The following is a 14,174-nucleotide window of genomic DNA, read 5'->3' on the forward strand; positions in this document are numbered from 1 at the left end:
TAACCCTAAAATCTACAAGGCTACTTTATCACCCACCTGGATGTGGAAATTAACCCACGTTTATGGGAAAGCCTACATTATCAGAATATTTTGTTTGTTCTCATAATCAGACTACAGCCATAATCACACTAAAGTACACAGTGAACAAAAAACCCCAACATAAAAAAAAACGCTTTTCCTCGAGCTCTTCCTTGTCAGACAAATATAGTCATGATGAATTTGTTTGCAGGTTTTTAACTTTAAGAAAATTCTTGTTATTAATGACACCTGTGTCTGGCCCTGTTTACACTTGGTATTAATGTGTTTTGGGTGATACAATCATAAGTGAACAGCACTAAATACAATGTAAATGACCACAGAGATGAATTAAGATCCGATCACTCAAACCACTGGCCTAAGCGGTCTGAGATGTTTGTCTTGATGTGTCCACGACAAGGACTATGTGATCAGTGCAATAAGTCTTGGTTGCTTTGGGGACAGTGCTCACCCATTTTATGGTAAGTTGGACAAAGTGTTGCGTGAGCGTCAATCATTTTGCCCTATGGAGAGATATGTGTTGAATTCTGCTAACACTGATATCTCCACTTGCACCAAAGCAACCACAAACGTGATAGCAAGCACGCTACAGAGCAGTTAGCAAAAGTGTAGGCCTGAGAAGAGTGCAGGTTTGCACAGGTGTGAACGGCAATGTGTCTTGGTTGTCCACTTGTGTTTAGATCGCCAAAACTCACGTCAATTCCAGGTCTAAAAAGGCTCTCTGAGGCAAAAAAGTCAGCACCCTCTATAGCCGCAATTAAGCGCCTCACAATAGTGTCCAACAAGAGGCTGACCGTGACTGACCGCGATCATAGAAAAGAAAATACGCTACATTCATATGAGAACGGTAAACACAAATCCATTTGAAGGCAGCAAAACTTAACTTCGCCCACAGGAGAGCAGGCAGCAGCTCTAGAGACGAACTTTCAGTCAGCAGCTGCAGCAACTCAAATTCAGCCAACGCTGACCTGAACTGTATGTGAAGGTCCATCTCTGGACTGCCGCTGCAAAATGACCGTCCATCCGTCCATCCGTCCATCCATCCAGTCCACAGTCCCGCTGCGTTCTCAGCTGACGGGATCTTACACCAAAACCACTGCAAAAGCGTCAGTATTGGACTTTTGAATGAAAACGGGCTGGGATTTCTTGGTAACGGTTCATCGCGTCTTTTGGATTATCCCCAGAAACTTCGTCACAAATCTTTTACAAAAAACATTTTATATATATGTAAGAAGTTACACTGAGTACCTTTAAATCAAACTTTTTAAATGTGACTCTTGTGAATGAATGAATCGAGCAACTGTTTGGATTAACAGCCCAGCGAAAGGTGAGCAAAGAGTGTGAGGCATTCAAATGATTTGAAGCCTGCGTAATAATGTGTGAATACATGCCATGGCGCACAGGAAACCTAGTGTAAAGCATGACCGAATTGAGTGAAGCTTGTGTGAGTAAAGTTTGTCTGGCAGCGAGGGCTGGCAGGCCCTGTCACAGGTTCCCCTTCCCCTCTGATGTCTTTGAGGTCGTAGTCTGAGTGTCTCACTCTGTTTCTCCTCCTATGGTGGTTTACACAGATTGGTGATGTAATGGGTAGCATATGAAGGCCACACACAAACACACAGACGCACACACAAACACTGATGCTCATGCACGTTATACAGACGCCGCACTTATACCACCACATACCCATAATTACACACATATACTCTACGCACACCCATTTACACAAACCCTGGATTCCCCCTTTTCCAACAGGCAGAGTGCTCGCTCTCTCACACTCGAAAACAAAAGTCCAAACAAAGATACATTGCCCTTTCATATTTCGCGCACTGACATCAATACACGTGCGCACACACACTCCCACACACACACACACCCTGTGTCATGGTGTGTGACTGATCAGCGCTGGCGGATGGCCTAACAGAAGAGTGTGTGCTTCAGAACCACCCAGGAGACCCCCATCATGAGAGGCAGCCCAGAGAGGGAATGAGGGAGAGTGACTAACTTCACTTTTTCTTTTCTTCTCTCCCCAGCTGTGTCTTCAAACGGCCCTTTGATGTGGGAAATTAAAAAGAGCGAGTGTGTCAATATCTCCCTACGTCCAACCTCACTCATCTATTTCCTCTCCTCCTTCTCCTGCTTTTCTTCTCTACCGTTGACCCGAGAACACAGTGTATGACCCCTTTTCACCACAACAACTGCGCCACCCACTCGCTGCCACCGGGCACTCATCATTCGGAGGGTGTTTGTTTGTCTGTGTAGGCCCACCACTGGACTGGCAACTCTGTGTGTATATGTGCATGAGTGTGCGACTGTGCGCATACAAGGCCCACCACTAATTATTTTCTAACCACACCATGAGTGTATGTCTGTGAATGAGGGTCTCCTAATCTCACACCCAGACTCAAAAAACGCTTTCTTCCCTCTCCCTGTTCTCTCTCCCTGTCCTTTGTGTGTGTGTGTGTGTGTGTGTGTGTGTGTGTGTGTGTGTGAGAGAGAGAGAGAGTGAGTGTGAGTGCGCATGTACATGTGTAGTCAGGTTTCTATACAGATATGGCACAAATGTTTTCACAAATTTTCAAAAAATGTGTAAAAGAAAATGTTAATTTGTGCGACTTTCCATCCACCACTGTGGAATATTATGAATTATGGTATCATGATACAGCATTTCTGATATAATCGATACTTTAGAAGACAGCCACCTACTATACATCAGGATATCTATGCCACTGAAGAAGAAAAAACACCCCTAAAAAGGGAAAAAGTAGGAATTATGTATTTATTCATGACACTTTGGTTGTTAATGTGTTAATGGTCTTCTTGTTTCTCTTTTTGTACAGCGATTACAGACGAACGCCGTCTGCTGGTATGGAGGGGCATCTGTTTTCACTCAGGTGCAGACCAGAAGAGCTTGTTGGCTAAATCTTTGTGGTGTGTTCATGTGCAACTTCTGGGCTGAGACACAGGCGTCATAAGACAATGCAACAGTTGGCTTTGTTGCAGTTTTGTTGTTGTTGATGTTGTTGATGTTGGTTTGGTATGTCTGGGCCTTAACAGTTAGCCCTGGTACTGTTAGTGTGCAGGCGAACTCTCACCAGTGAAGTTTTATCGAGAAAAACCTAACACCGGTTAAACCCAACCCCATATTTAACCTTTACAATGAGTTCATGTGCATGTTTTTTTGCATGTAGAGCAGGAAATTCTCGCCACGAGTGTTCACTTGAGGTAAATGTATGGACACATTTTAATGCCAGGTGTAAACAGACAAACTTGGAATGGTCCACTTGTAATCAGATCACCTAAAACGCATGTTAACACCTGGTGTAAACAGGCTCTTGGCTTAGTGCCTCTTTAACACTGATATACAGTAACCGACTGAAACTTGTCCATGTCCACATATACCATTATTCTAATGTATAACAGCCGTAAACTGGGAAATGGTCAAAGTGCCAGACAGCAGAACAGTTCTAGGGTCAAAGTGTTTGAAGGTAGGATACAAGTTTGCCGTGCTAAAATCTCTCCAACTGACAACTCCTTCGAAAGTTTTTCAAAGTAAATGTTTGAAATAAATGTGCAAATAGTAGGAGTTTGTTTATCAAGATAAGCATTGTGTGGTGCTGATTGTCCAGTCAGGTGTTGATATATTACTGCAGGAGACGAGGGCGCAATTAAAGGATCACCAGTCAAATGCTGGGGAAAAAATGTAGAAAGTATAATGTAAATAATGGCATTTATGTTAGTACTGTCTCTTCGTCATTTCTCATAGATCTGATGTTTCCGCCCATTTTTTGTCTTTAGTCGAATTTGGTTTCCAACCAGCTCTTCACAGGTGAATGAAAATGCACCCATTGACTCCCTTGTGATATACAGTATGTGTACAGTGCAATGCATCAACTGTCCCTCCGTGATGCCTGGAAACTCATTCTTGCCCTTTGCAACAGTAGGCCACGCTTTACTGCACCTGACTGAGTGTTTCCAGGCTGCCACACTCTACGTGTGTGTGTGTTTGTGTGTGAGAGAAAAATCATGTTGATGTGTGTATGTTTCTGCATGTATCAGAGTGTTTTTGAGCTAGAAAGCGTCTTTTTGCTGTGTTTTGGTTTATTTCAGCAGCAAGTTTTTCTATAACACAGTGCATCCATGTGCATGCTCTACATGTGTCTGCCGTGTTGACCCCACCAGCCACACACCCCTCAGGCGTGTGCGTTAATGTCCTGTGGTGTGTATGTATATATACATATATATATATATATATACACATATATATGTGTGTGTGTGTCTGTGTGTCCGCTCACTGTTTCTATGCAACACTTTCAGAGGCCCCTTCTGGTCTGGACAACACCTCTCTCCTGCTCCTATCCGTCTCTCACTCCTCACTCTTTCCTTCACCCTGGAGAGGGAGAGAAGGAGTGAAAAAAAGAGCAGGAGGTGGGTGGGGGGGCAGTGGAAATAACAGGCTGCTGTCTCAGGAGGGGCTCTGAAAAAAAGAGCAAGGGGTGAGAAAAAGAGGGAGAGAAATATGGGAGAGAAAAGGTGTTTGCTGTGCGTATTAGCTGTAATACAGGGAATGTAAAAGAGCTCCAACATAAATCAAATAAAGACAAGAACACACTTTTTGTGACATATGCAGCACAAGAAAAAGAAAGGGCTCTAATGATACATGGTTATATAAGATATGCGGTGAAAACAATGGGCTTTTTAAAGTGATAGAGAGGAGAGGGGAAGAGATTTGGAGATGGAAAGATAAAAAAGAGGTAGATGGGACTGATTGGCGCAGGTAGCGGGATGCGACGGAGGAAGTGCTGCAGATAGGGACAGGACAGGACGGGAGAAAGTGATAGAGGAAAGAAAAAAAAACAGAAAAAAAACAACGGAACATTTTTTTTAAGTTTCGCAAAGGGAGACAGGCAGCAGGGAGGGGAGGAGGAAAGAGAGGGAGAGAGAGAGGAGCGAGAGAGAGAGAGAGAGAGCGTGTGTCTGTGTGTGTGTGTGTGTGTTTTTATGAATGAAGTGAGTCACTGCCGATGTGTCATAGGCCCGACGTCTTTATAAAGGAAGTTTTAAACAAGCCTAAACACTTCACTGCGCGCAAAAATTGGACTTACCACACTCGCATCCCTCTCTCTGCACTCCTGTTGCCTCTCTCTCTCTCTCTCCAAACTATAAGTGTCTCTCTGCCTTCATAAAGACTACATCTCAAACTTTACCAAAGACAGAAAGTTTGATTACTTTTTTTTTTTTTTTTTTACCTTTTCTCACTCTCTCCGTCTCTGTGAGTGCTTCAGTCATCACTCTGCTCTCTCATTCATCTTGACAACTTTCCTCCTCACTCTGACTGAAGAAGAAGAAACCGGAGCACGTGACAATTTCCGGAGTTCAATTTATTTATTAATTTTCTATTTATTTATTTATCTACCGCTTGTTTGCTGTTGGATCCGAACCAAATATGAGATGTAAGTGCTCGAATAAGTGTGTTTAAACTCAAACTTGCTTTGGTTGTTTTGATATTTTACTGTTTTATTTTATTTCTATTTTTAAAATGTGTGTCTGTGGCGCTTATGTGACTTTTAACAGCTCTTGTATCCTTCATATAGAAGCTAAATTCAATTATTTGCTCATAGATTAAATTCTAGTTTATTCCAAGCTGTAAAAAGTTAAACTAGGACAGAGAGCTCAGATGCTCCTGCAGTGTTATTTTGGCTCTGATTCTTGTGGTTCACCTGTAATTATCAAGCATTCATCATTTCAACACCACTGCGGTTCCCTTTTAATACTTAGTCTACCTTGTATTTGAACTTGAAAGGAAAAAGAATGAATGAGCCCACTGTTACAAGAGTTGACTTGGCTGGCTCTATATAATTTATACCACCAACTCACGTACCTATCCAGTTGCAGGTGTGACAATCAGCAGCATTCATTGCACTTAGGAGTGATGGTGATATTCAGTGTCAAAGCTTTTTTTTTATGATTTAATGATTTGCATTCAGCCTGTGAAAACTTGAAGCTCCTGCAGGATTCCTCCGCCAAGTCTGGAGCTATTGTTTATATTATGGTGCAATATCTTCCCCTGGAGCTGACAGCCGTGGCCTGAGGTCATTATCATTATGGCGAGATGACAGCGCCTCTCCACTAATTGCTTCCGTTTTGTTCGCCTCACAGTGCTGCTCGACTCCTCCTCATCGCTCCTCTTCTCGCTGCTATTGGCTCAGCTGCCCATGTTCACGTCTGCCTCCCCGGTACCGCAGCGGCGGCCCACTGACATGGATAAACTCTCCAATCAGACCAAAAATCTAATGAAGCTCACCCAAGAGCTGCTGGTAAGTGGAGATGATGTCACTGTGATTGCAAAATCTCAGCCATTGATTGGAGAAGAGGTTAATGAGGCACTAATTGAATTGAGGAGGATGCACTGTCTGTCTTGATTGATATCTCCTTAACTGATTGGATTTTGGTGTTACCTTTGAGTTTAGGTAACATTGCACCATGCTGTGGAAAGTTTGGTTTGCCCCGGACTTCCGTTTGACTTAAGCCGCTTTCATTGATGACAGACTGGCTGCAGGCAGCAAAAAGCCTCAGGGGAGATTTGACTGAGTGATCTCACTTTTAATCCACACTGGATTCAGGAGGGAAGGGAGGTCTGACTCAGCAACCTCCTGGTCTGCTGGGTCACCTGACTGGTGGCAGCAACAGTAGGACTAGTGCCCAGTCCAGCAGCACTTTTATCCAGTTCAGTGAAAGTGCAACTGAAAAAAGAGAATTGTTAACCAACTTAAAATTATTTCTTTATTTGGTAACGCATAGATGAATAAAGTTTTCAAATCAAGTTATCAAGTGAGATTAACACAACTGCTTGGAAACCAAGTTGAGAAAACTTAGTTCATTCATGTGTTACCGAGTGTAATAATTATTTTTAAGTTGGTTAACAATTCTCTTCTTTCAGTGTTATGTAATTAAAGTGAATAAACACAATGAGTATGTTTACATGTCAAGAAAAAGTCAAATTATTGTGTTAGTCTGACTAAAACTGTACTTTTAAAATACATGTAAACATGTTAGTCCAACCGATATTGCACCAAGTTGAATTTCTTTACGTTGGACTAACACATTTAGATAATTTGTCTCAGAATCGCTACTTCTTCATATATACGCCTCAACCGGATTTGAACTGGCCTAGACATTCTGCACATGCTCCTAGTAGCAGAAGCGTGCTTAAACAGTTTAAATTCGTAAAAGAAAGCCAGGAAAAACAAAACAAGTAGGATGGTAGAAAACAAAATAAGACACAAGACAAGTAAAGCGTATAGTACCTACGAAATGTAAAGCGCCGAAAACATATCCATCTTTTCACCGTTTGACATGCGACCCGTTTGTCATTTGCCAACATGTTAAGTTTGTGACGTAATAGGTCAACCTGAAGATTGTCCAATAGCAACTAGCTGAAAAGCAGCATATCGCCACCTACCATGGCAAAGTTAAACATACTTCCGTCAATATATCGATTCTCCCCCAGTGCTTTTATACTGGGACAAAAACAATAGTCAAATTAAATGGCCTATTCGAGCTGTAACCGTAGCTCAACTAAACTGTGCATGTGAACGCACTGACTGATGTTGGTCAAGGAGATAGAGAAACCAAACATAAAGTTCTGGGACCCAGTTCTCCCATCAAGACTAATTTAGGACATATCAACACCATACCTGCAACCTAACTGCTGAGCGCACCATCTGTGACATGACAGCAAAGTATGTCTGTTTACATAGAAACATGTTTATGTTCTGCGGCCAGACTGTGGAAGTGAGGACAGAGTTGTATCAGTTTTTTTCTGCTGACTTGAAATCTTATTTTGTTGACATTGACAAGTGGGTAGGAAAATCAGATTTGTGAACTCGGCGGCCCAAGATTTGGCTCCAGCTGGTGATTGTGTATCAACAGTGTGTTTTAACAGGTGAAAAGAAAGCGGGATCATATCTGCGGATCTTTGGTTACACACGACTGATCTAGATTCTATTTTTGCATTATGCAAATCGTTCAACTCTTTTGTTCATGGGGATAAAATCAAAAATAGCCACATACTCTCTCTAGTCTTGGCCGGTAGATAGTGTTCAGAAAGTGTGTGTGTGTGTGTGTGTGTGTGTGTGTGTGTTCTGTGTTGCTTTAACACAATGTAACAGGCCATTGTGTAGTCTGTAACCTGGGGTCCAGATGTGAACACCATCAAAGGGGTGATGGGGACAGTATTAGACAGTGTTCAGTAACATGGAAGATTTATTTTAAATTTCTTTCCTTATTGTGCGGCATTCCACTAAAGAGAGGACAAAGTTAGGAAAGATAAATAGAACGGGAATCCGTGGAAAGTCCCTGCAAAAAGGCAATGAAACTGATGCTTTAAAGAGACAGAAATGTGTGCGGGTGTGTGTACGTGTGTGTGTGTGTGTGTGTGTGCAAGCATGGGTCTATATAAGTTTTCCAATGCAACTGTGTGTTTGTGTTCATGCATGCTGTATGGGTGCAAGTGTGCATGCATTTGTGTGTATGCATTTTTGTGGCTGTGTGTGTGTGTGTGCATTGAGGGTTCTGTAAATAGTCCCGGTTGTGTAGGTGCGGTGTTTAGTGTTTTGCTTTTCGGTCGCCACAGCAAAGTGACTTGATAAAAATCATAAAAAAGATTTATCACATTCCTTTATTTGCATTCAGGAAGAAAAAGGTTGGATGCTAAGTTCTGTCGGGTGAGGTCATGATCTGTGATGGAGAGAGCAAGAAGAGGAGGATAAGAGGGAGAATTAAAGGCTGAGAAAGATGGAGCAAAAAAAAAAAACCACAAGAGATGAAGAGATCAGAGAGCCAACTAGATGACAAGCCAGCAGAGTGTGTGTGTGTGCACACACATGTGCGCTAGATGATGCACGTGCTTGTGCACCTGGTTATGAGACAGAGAGAGGGAGAGAGGGGGAGAAGGTAGGGAAGCGAGGGATGGAAGGGGACAGAGACAAAACATTGGAGCACAAACATAAGTGAGCGCTTACGAAAGGTTGATGGAGAGACATGCGAGACAATGCGGCACATTCATCAGCAAAAAAACATCAACACAAACAAGTCAGTGGAGCAAGGGACACGCTGCGTAACAGGTTAAGGAAGCATTAAAGCACACACAACCTGTTTACACAAAACATTTCTCAGCACTCGTCGTCCTTAATGTTGTTATGTTCCTCTACTGATTGGAAATGACGCATGGCACATCAGTCATCTCCATTTCTCCCCATTCATTACTGAATCATGTTTAAGACTGATTGTAGTTCAGATGAGCACAGCTGCCTTTGTGATCGCCGTAAACCTGCAGTCAGGGTGTTTATCCCCCTCTGGTGGCCACGACAAGCACTTCATCTCCTGTCTGAACCGAGTTTACAACACAACTCTAGCTGGGCAGTGGTACTGCGTCATTCCCTCTTTTTATAGCTGTGACCCTGGAGTTTCCCTACAGCCCTGTGTTGTCTGTCCCACTTGGAGCTTTCTTAGTCACTGCATATGTTGTTATCCTCGCTCCCTGTAGAAAACATCCTGTGGGTTCAGGTCATTTGCTCTTATTGTTGACATTTGGGGAGGCTGAATGTGGGTGAACTCAAACTGACCCAATCAACCACACTCCCCTCAGTGAGAGCTACTGTCTCTAAGCTCAGAAAACAAGTCATCCAATCGAGGTGCTACACTAATTCTTTCCTCATGCTGCCGTGACTTGTCTCAGGATGAGTAAAATTGCACTGATGCAAATTACTGACAGGCTGCTCTGTGTCTCCTTTTCTCTTTCAGAGGGAGCATGCGTTTGATTCAGACGTGGAGCCCCACAGGTTCAGTTCTCTGCCAGAAATGAGCAACAGATCAGCCAATGACCTCAACAATCTTGAGGTAATGCTCTGATAATGTATTTGTGTGTGACTGTGAATGTGTGTGTGCTTGTGAAGGGAGAAGGGGCTTGTCTGTCTCTGAACACACAGTTACACATTGCCACACCCATGCTAAGTCTCTAAAGTATGTCTGTGTTGTTTCCAGCTGAAGCCCACACTCTCTCAGCTGCACGCTGACCTGAAGCTGTACGAGCACCACTTTGAGTGGCTCAACAGGGTTTCAAAGAAGCACCACCACCCGGCACTGCCCAAGCTGGTGGAGATGATCAGAGAAATGAAATCTCTCATCAGTCTGCTGCACCGTCAGGTAAAGAGCAGAGTCTACCCCTTTTTGACTCTCAGTTGTCTTCAGTGTTTAATTTTATATTCATTTATGTACATTTGAACAGGAGATCATGTCATGCTCCAACAGCTCTCTAACACTTTTAAAGGTCCAGTGTGTAGAATTTAGGGGAGTCTATTTGCAGAAATGGTTGATATTATTCATAACTACAAAAATAAAGAATTGTCATTTTTTGGTTACCTCAAAATGAGCCATTTATATCTGCATATATCCACAGAGTTCGCCATGTTGTTCTACAGTAACCCAGAACGAACAAATCCAAAGTCCTTCTAAACAGAGATCATGCTATAGAGCTGCTGCAGAGCCCCCTCTAATCAGAAAAAGATTCAGAAATACTCGGTACAGTTGCTTTGATGCCAGCACAGAGAATTATAGCAAGTAGAAACAAGTAGTATATAAAACAGAAATACAGTTATAATAAACAATTAAAATAAAATAAAATAAATACAGTTATAGACAATCAGCACTTGTATGTGAATACTATGTGAATATTTAAATTACAATATGGATAATGTGCTGAGTGTTTTAAGTATATAAAAAATAATATTTATGATGATGATGGTATATGATGCTTTATGATATCTGCATTTTTATATAGAAACAAACAATCATACCACTCCATAGTGTGATTTAAGATAGCATGCTGACATTGCTGAAGCAAAAGAGGCGTGACTGGTGTGATGTTTAACACAACAGCGTCAGTCGTTAGTGTGTGACATTAAATGCGTCAGCAGCGCTTTATAAACAATAACAAGGGCATAACATGGCAGTATGATGATCATGTACCATCCCTGTTATATTGCAGCTGATCTTGTCCTCTTTTTTGAGCTCCCAAATTTCATTGTTTTCTTAATTTGCAGAAATTTACAGCTGTTGCTTTTCTCCTTTGAGTTGGAAACTGCTAAGAGCTACTTTTTAAATCTGTTATGGGTTGCACACATAACATGTCATCAAAACGTCACACTCATGCCACACACGATCCTGCCGCTGTCCTGTTTATACCGACACTGTTTTGGCTTTGTTACTGCCTACCATGGCGCCTTAAAGGCAACACAACTCTGTACCCCAATGCCGCCATTGTACTTAATATACAGAAAAGCGAGGCGGATTGACAGTGCGTCATTCCCGCCTTGAACTGGCACTATAATAGGGGCATTTAGTCATGTCCAGCACACTAGGCAACGTTTAAACTTTCAGTTCTGCAACCTCGCCACTAGATGCCACTAAATCCTGCACACTGGACCTTTAAATGTTCCCTATGTTTGATTGTTTTTCTAATTCTTGTTTTCTCTCTCCTGCAGATGTTAAGAGTTGAAGCACCAAGGCTGACTCAGGCGACCCCCTCCCTACCCCCTCAACTCCCCTATCAGTTTGACGTTCTCCAATCCAGCCACGAGCTCCTGCAACACTTCAAGCTCTTCTGTGACTGGGCGTACAGAGCATTCATCAGCCTCAAACCCAAAGTCTCTGCAGTACAATGACGATCCATTCGTTCTTTCTCTGTCAACTTCATGGCTGCAAGCCGGTGAGGACACACGGAGTCCCACCTCAGCCAAAAGGGGAATTAGGACCATGTCAGTGTGGACTGTAGCCAGTAGCATCCCTTATTAGGCCCAAACATCAACCAATGACGTTTGTGTTGAAGAATGTTTTTCCATCAGAGCCAATAAGGATGCGCTGTGCTGCAGCGAGTTACAACCATCGAGATTAATGCAAACTGCCAGTTCAACTACAGTGTCATGATTCCCAAACTCTCTCCTAAAGGCCTTGTTCATGTTATTTATGTATTTATTTATTTATTGACTGTTAGTAATTTATTTAATTTTATTTATTTGAAGTTGTAATGTGTCACTCTCATCTTTATTTTTCTGTATTTACGTGAATTTATTTGCCCACGTCTCTGTAATCTTTCTTTATTGTCTTGTGTCTCACTGATTCCTCAAGAAAAAACACAGTAGCACTTCCTGACTTTTGTTTAACTTAATCAACTTTGTGCTTTTCTACAGATTATAATTCTTCCAGTAGATGTAGCATTCATACAGGACAGCCAAGGTTTTCACTCACTTACAGTGCCATTAAAGTAAACATTTTAGAAGAAGTTAATGTCATCTTCTAAGTGTTCAAAACCTGCCACGTCTTAACGGTTCAATTGAAATTAATTTATCTGAAAATGTCAAAATGGTCGCAGCAGAGAAGTGAATGCTTTCTTTATACAGGCACAGTCTCTGTTGCCTGTTTCTCGCGTTCTGCATGAGGAGGCATATTTAACGTTGTGGTAAAGTTGTATGAATGTGCCCTGTTGCTGAGCACTGATGGACCTGATTAGATTCTTTGCACAAACTTGTTAGGATTAGCCTCTTGGATGAGTGAGATGGCTGATTTTGAACGTGTGCTTTGGGGGTAGAAAAGTTTGTTTTTGTTAGTTAAACACCCAAAGCCTTAAAATACTATGTATTGTGACACTATGTTCTGTACAGGTGTACATAAGTGTACAAGAATGTAAATTTGTTGTATACAGTGCATTTGTGTATTATTTTGTTTTCTACAATATAATGTAGATTACTTTACCAACTTTATCACTATTAATTTTTGTTCATTCTTTATTCTAGTATTTGTTACAGTATTGACTATTTATTTAAGTAACTTGGTGGAACTATTTATTTTGTGCTGCAGTGGAGCAAGTCTCCTATCTTTTTGTACTTTTATACAATTTTTATTCTTATTTACTATTATGATTATTATTATTATTAATTATTATTATACCATCATGTTTAAATTATTGTTGCAACATCAAGATGCCTCTTCCACACACTGATTGGCCTCAATGTGAAATATGTGCCTTGGTGAAATAAATACTAAAGAATGTGCACAATGGATTTGAGTATCTTTGATAATCTAACCTGCAGTGGTTCCTTTGTTTTAAAGTCAAAGGATTTCTTTGATTGCATTTACACTTTAAAAGCCATAAAAGTGGAATCCATTTGTGAAGATCATCTTGCTGAACATAAAGAATCATAAACATTTAAACATTTTCGTCAATAATCCAAAATCCAATGGGAAAATCATCTTGGCTTTTTGACAAAGGAAACAAGATGGTGCTAAATATCATGCTGGCCTACAAAAATACATAATTCCTGCAGCATTGTAAAGGTATTAGATTGCTCGTTACCCTGTTAAAATGTAATAAGTAATGTAACTGTAACCCCCACCCCCAACATTTACGTATCAGCATTTTTTTCTTTTAGTTCAATTATGACATCACAACAAAAAACATAGTAAAAGAGGTGGAAAAAATCACAAAGGGAAAAAAAAACCAATCAAATCAATGGAATAAACTCTTTGCAGAGGCATCAGTGTATTTACAGATCAAGTTAAAAATGACATTATATTAAACAAGGCAGAGTTTTCATTTTTGATAGTCTGCAATGGTTGATAGGCTATTTTGTTAAAATATAAAACAAAAGTCTCCATAACTTAATGAATATTGTATTCTACATTCTACATCTTACTGAAGATAATAATTAGTAACCCCTTTGCAATCACCAACATTTTCATTAGTAAATGAAATTAATTCAACAATTTTCCAGTTACTTAATACAACTACATTTATTTTGTTATTTGTTTTATCTAATTACTTACATGCAATTAGTAACTGCCCTAATGCTCAAGTTTCATGTAACTAGTTACTCCCCAACACTGCTAACCTGCGATGTGACAGATGGGAGTCCGGGCAGACACACACTAATACTACATTACCCAGAAGTCTGTGCGCCACAGTCAGACTATAACTGATACATATTAAGTGTGAATAAAAACGTATAAATTATTTTCGAAGATCTTGGAGTGTGTACACATCGCTGTTAAGCGCTTCGGGTCAAATTTGTATGTTAAAAATATAA

The 14,174-nt window shown here is 41.0% G+C and overlaps 1 protein-coding gene across 2 annotated transcripts; it reads left to right on the plus strand.

Annotated features, from left to right (window-relative positions):
* The first annotated feature begins 4 nt into the window (after window positions 1-4).
* On the plus strand, window positions 5-13,149 carry il11a (interleukin 11a). Of its 2 annotated transcripts, none has more exons than XM_088084413.1 (5): window positions 5-2,927; window positions 6,193-6,350; window positions 9,838-9,933; window positions 10,078-10,239; window positions 11,577-13,149. In XM_088084413.1, exons 2-5 carry the CDS (start codon window positions 6,249-6,251, stop codon window positions 11,754-11,756), a joined length of 540 nt encoding a protein of 179 aa, XP_087940539.1. In that variant the 5' UTR covers window positions 5-2,927; window positions 6,193-6,248; the 3' UTR covers window positions 11,757-13,149. The 2 variants fall into 2 exon arrangements, with proteins under 2 accessions (XP_087940539.1, XP_042345355.1); XM_042489421.2 differs by lacking the exon at window positions 5-2,927 and adding an exon at window positions 4,477-5,486.
* Window positions 13,150-14,174: the final 1,025 nt, after the last annotated feature.

This window comes from Plectropomus leopardus, chromosome 11 (assembly GCF_026936395.1).
Source record: "Plectropomus leopardus strain MGB_pleo_1.0 chromosome 11, ASM2693639v1, whole genome shotgun sequence".
Classification (NCBI taxonomy): Eukaryota; Metazoa; Chordata; class Actinopteri; order Perciformes; family Serranidae; genus Plectropomus; species Plectropomus leopardus.

Bases quoted from the DNA above. Each gene is read 5' to 3' on its own strand.
- il11a (XM_042489421.2), top strand. The intron at 6,351-9,837 runs GTAAGTGGAGAT...TTTCTCTTTCAG, and splicing joins AGCTCACCCAAGAGCTGCTG to AGGGAGCATGCGTTTGATTC. The intron at 10,240-11,576 runs GTAAAGAGCAGA...TCTCTCCTGCAG, and splicing joins TCAGTCTGCTGCACCGTCAG to ATGTTAAGAGTTGAAGCACC.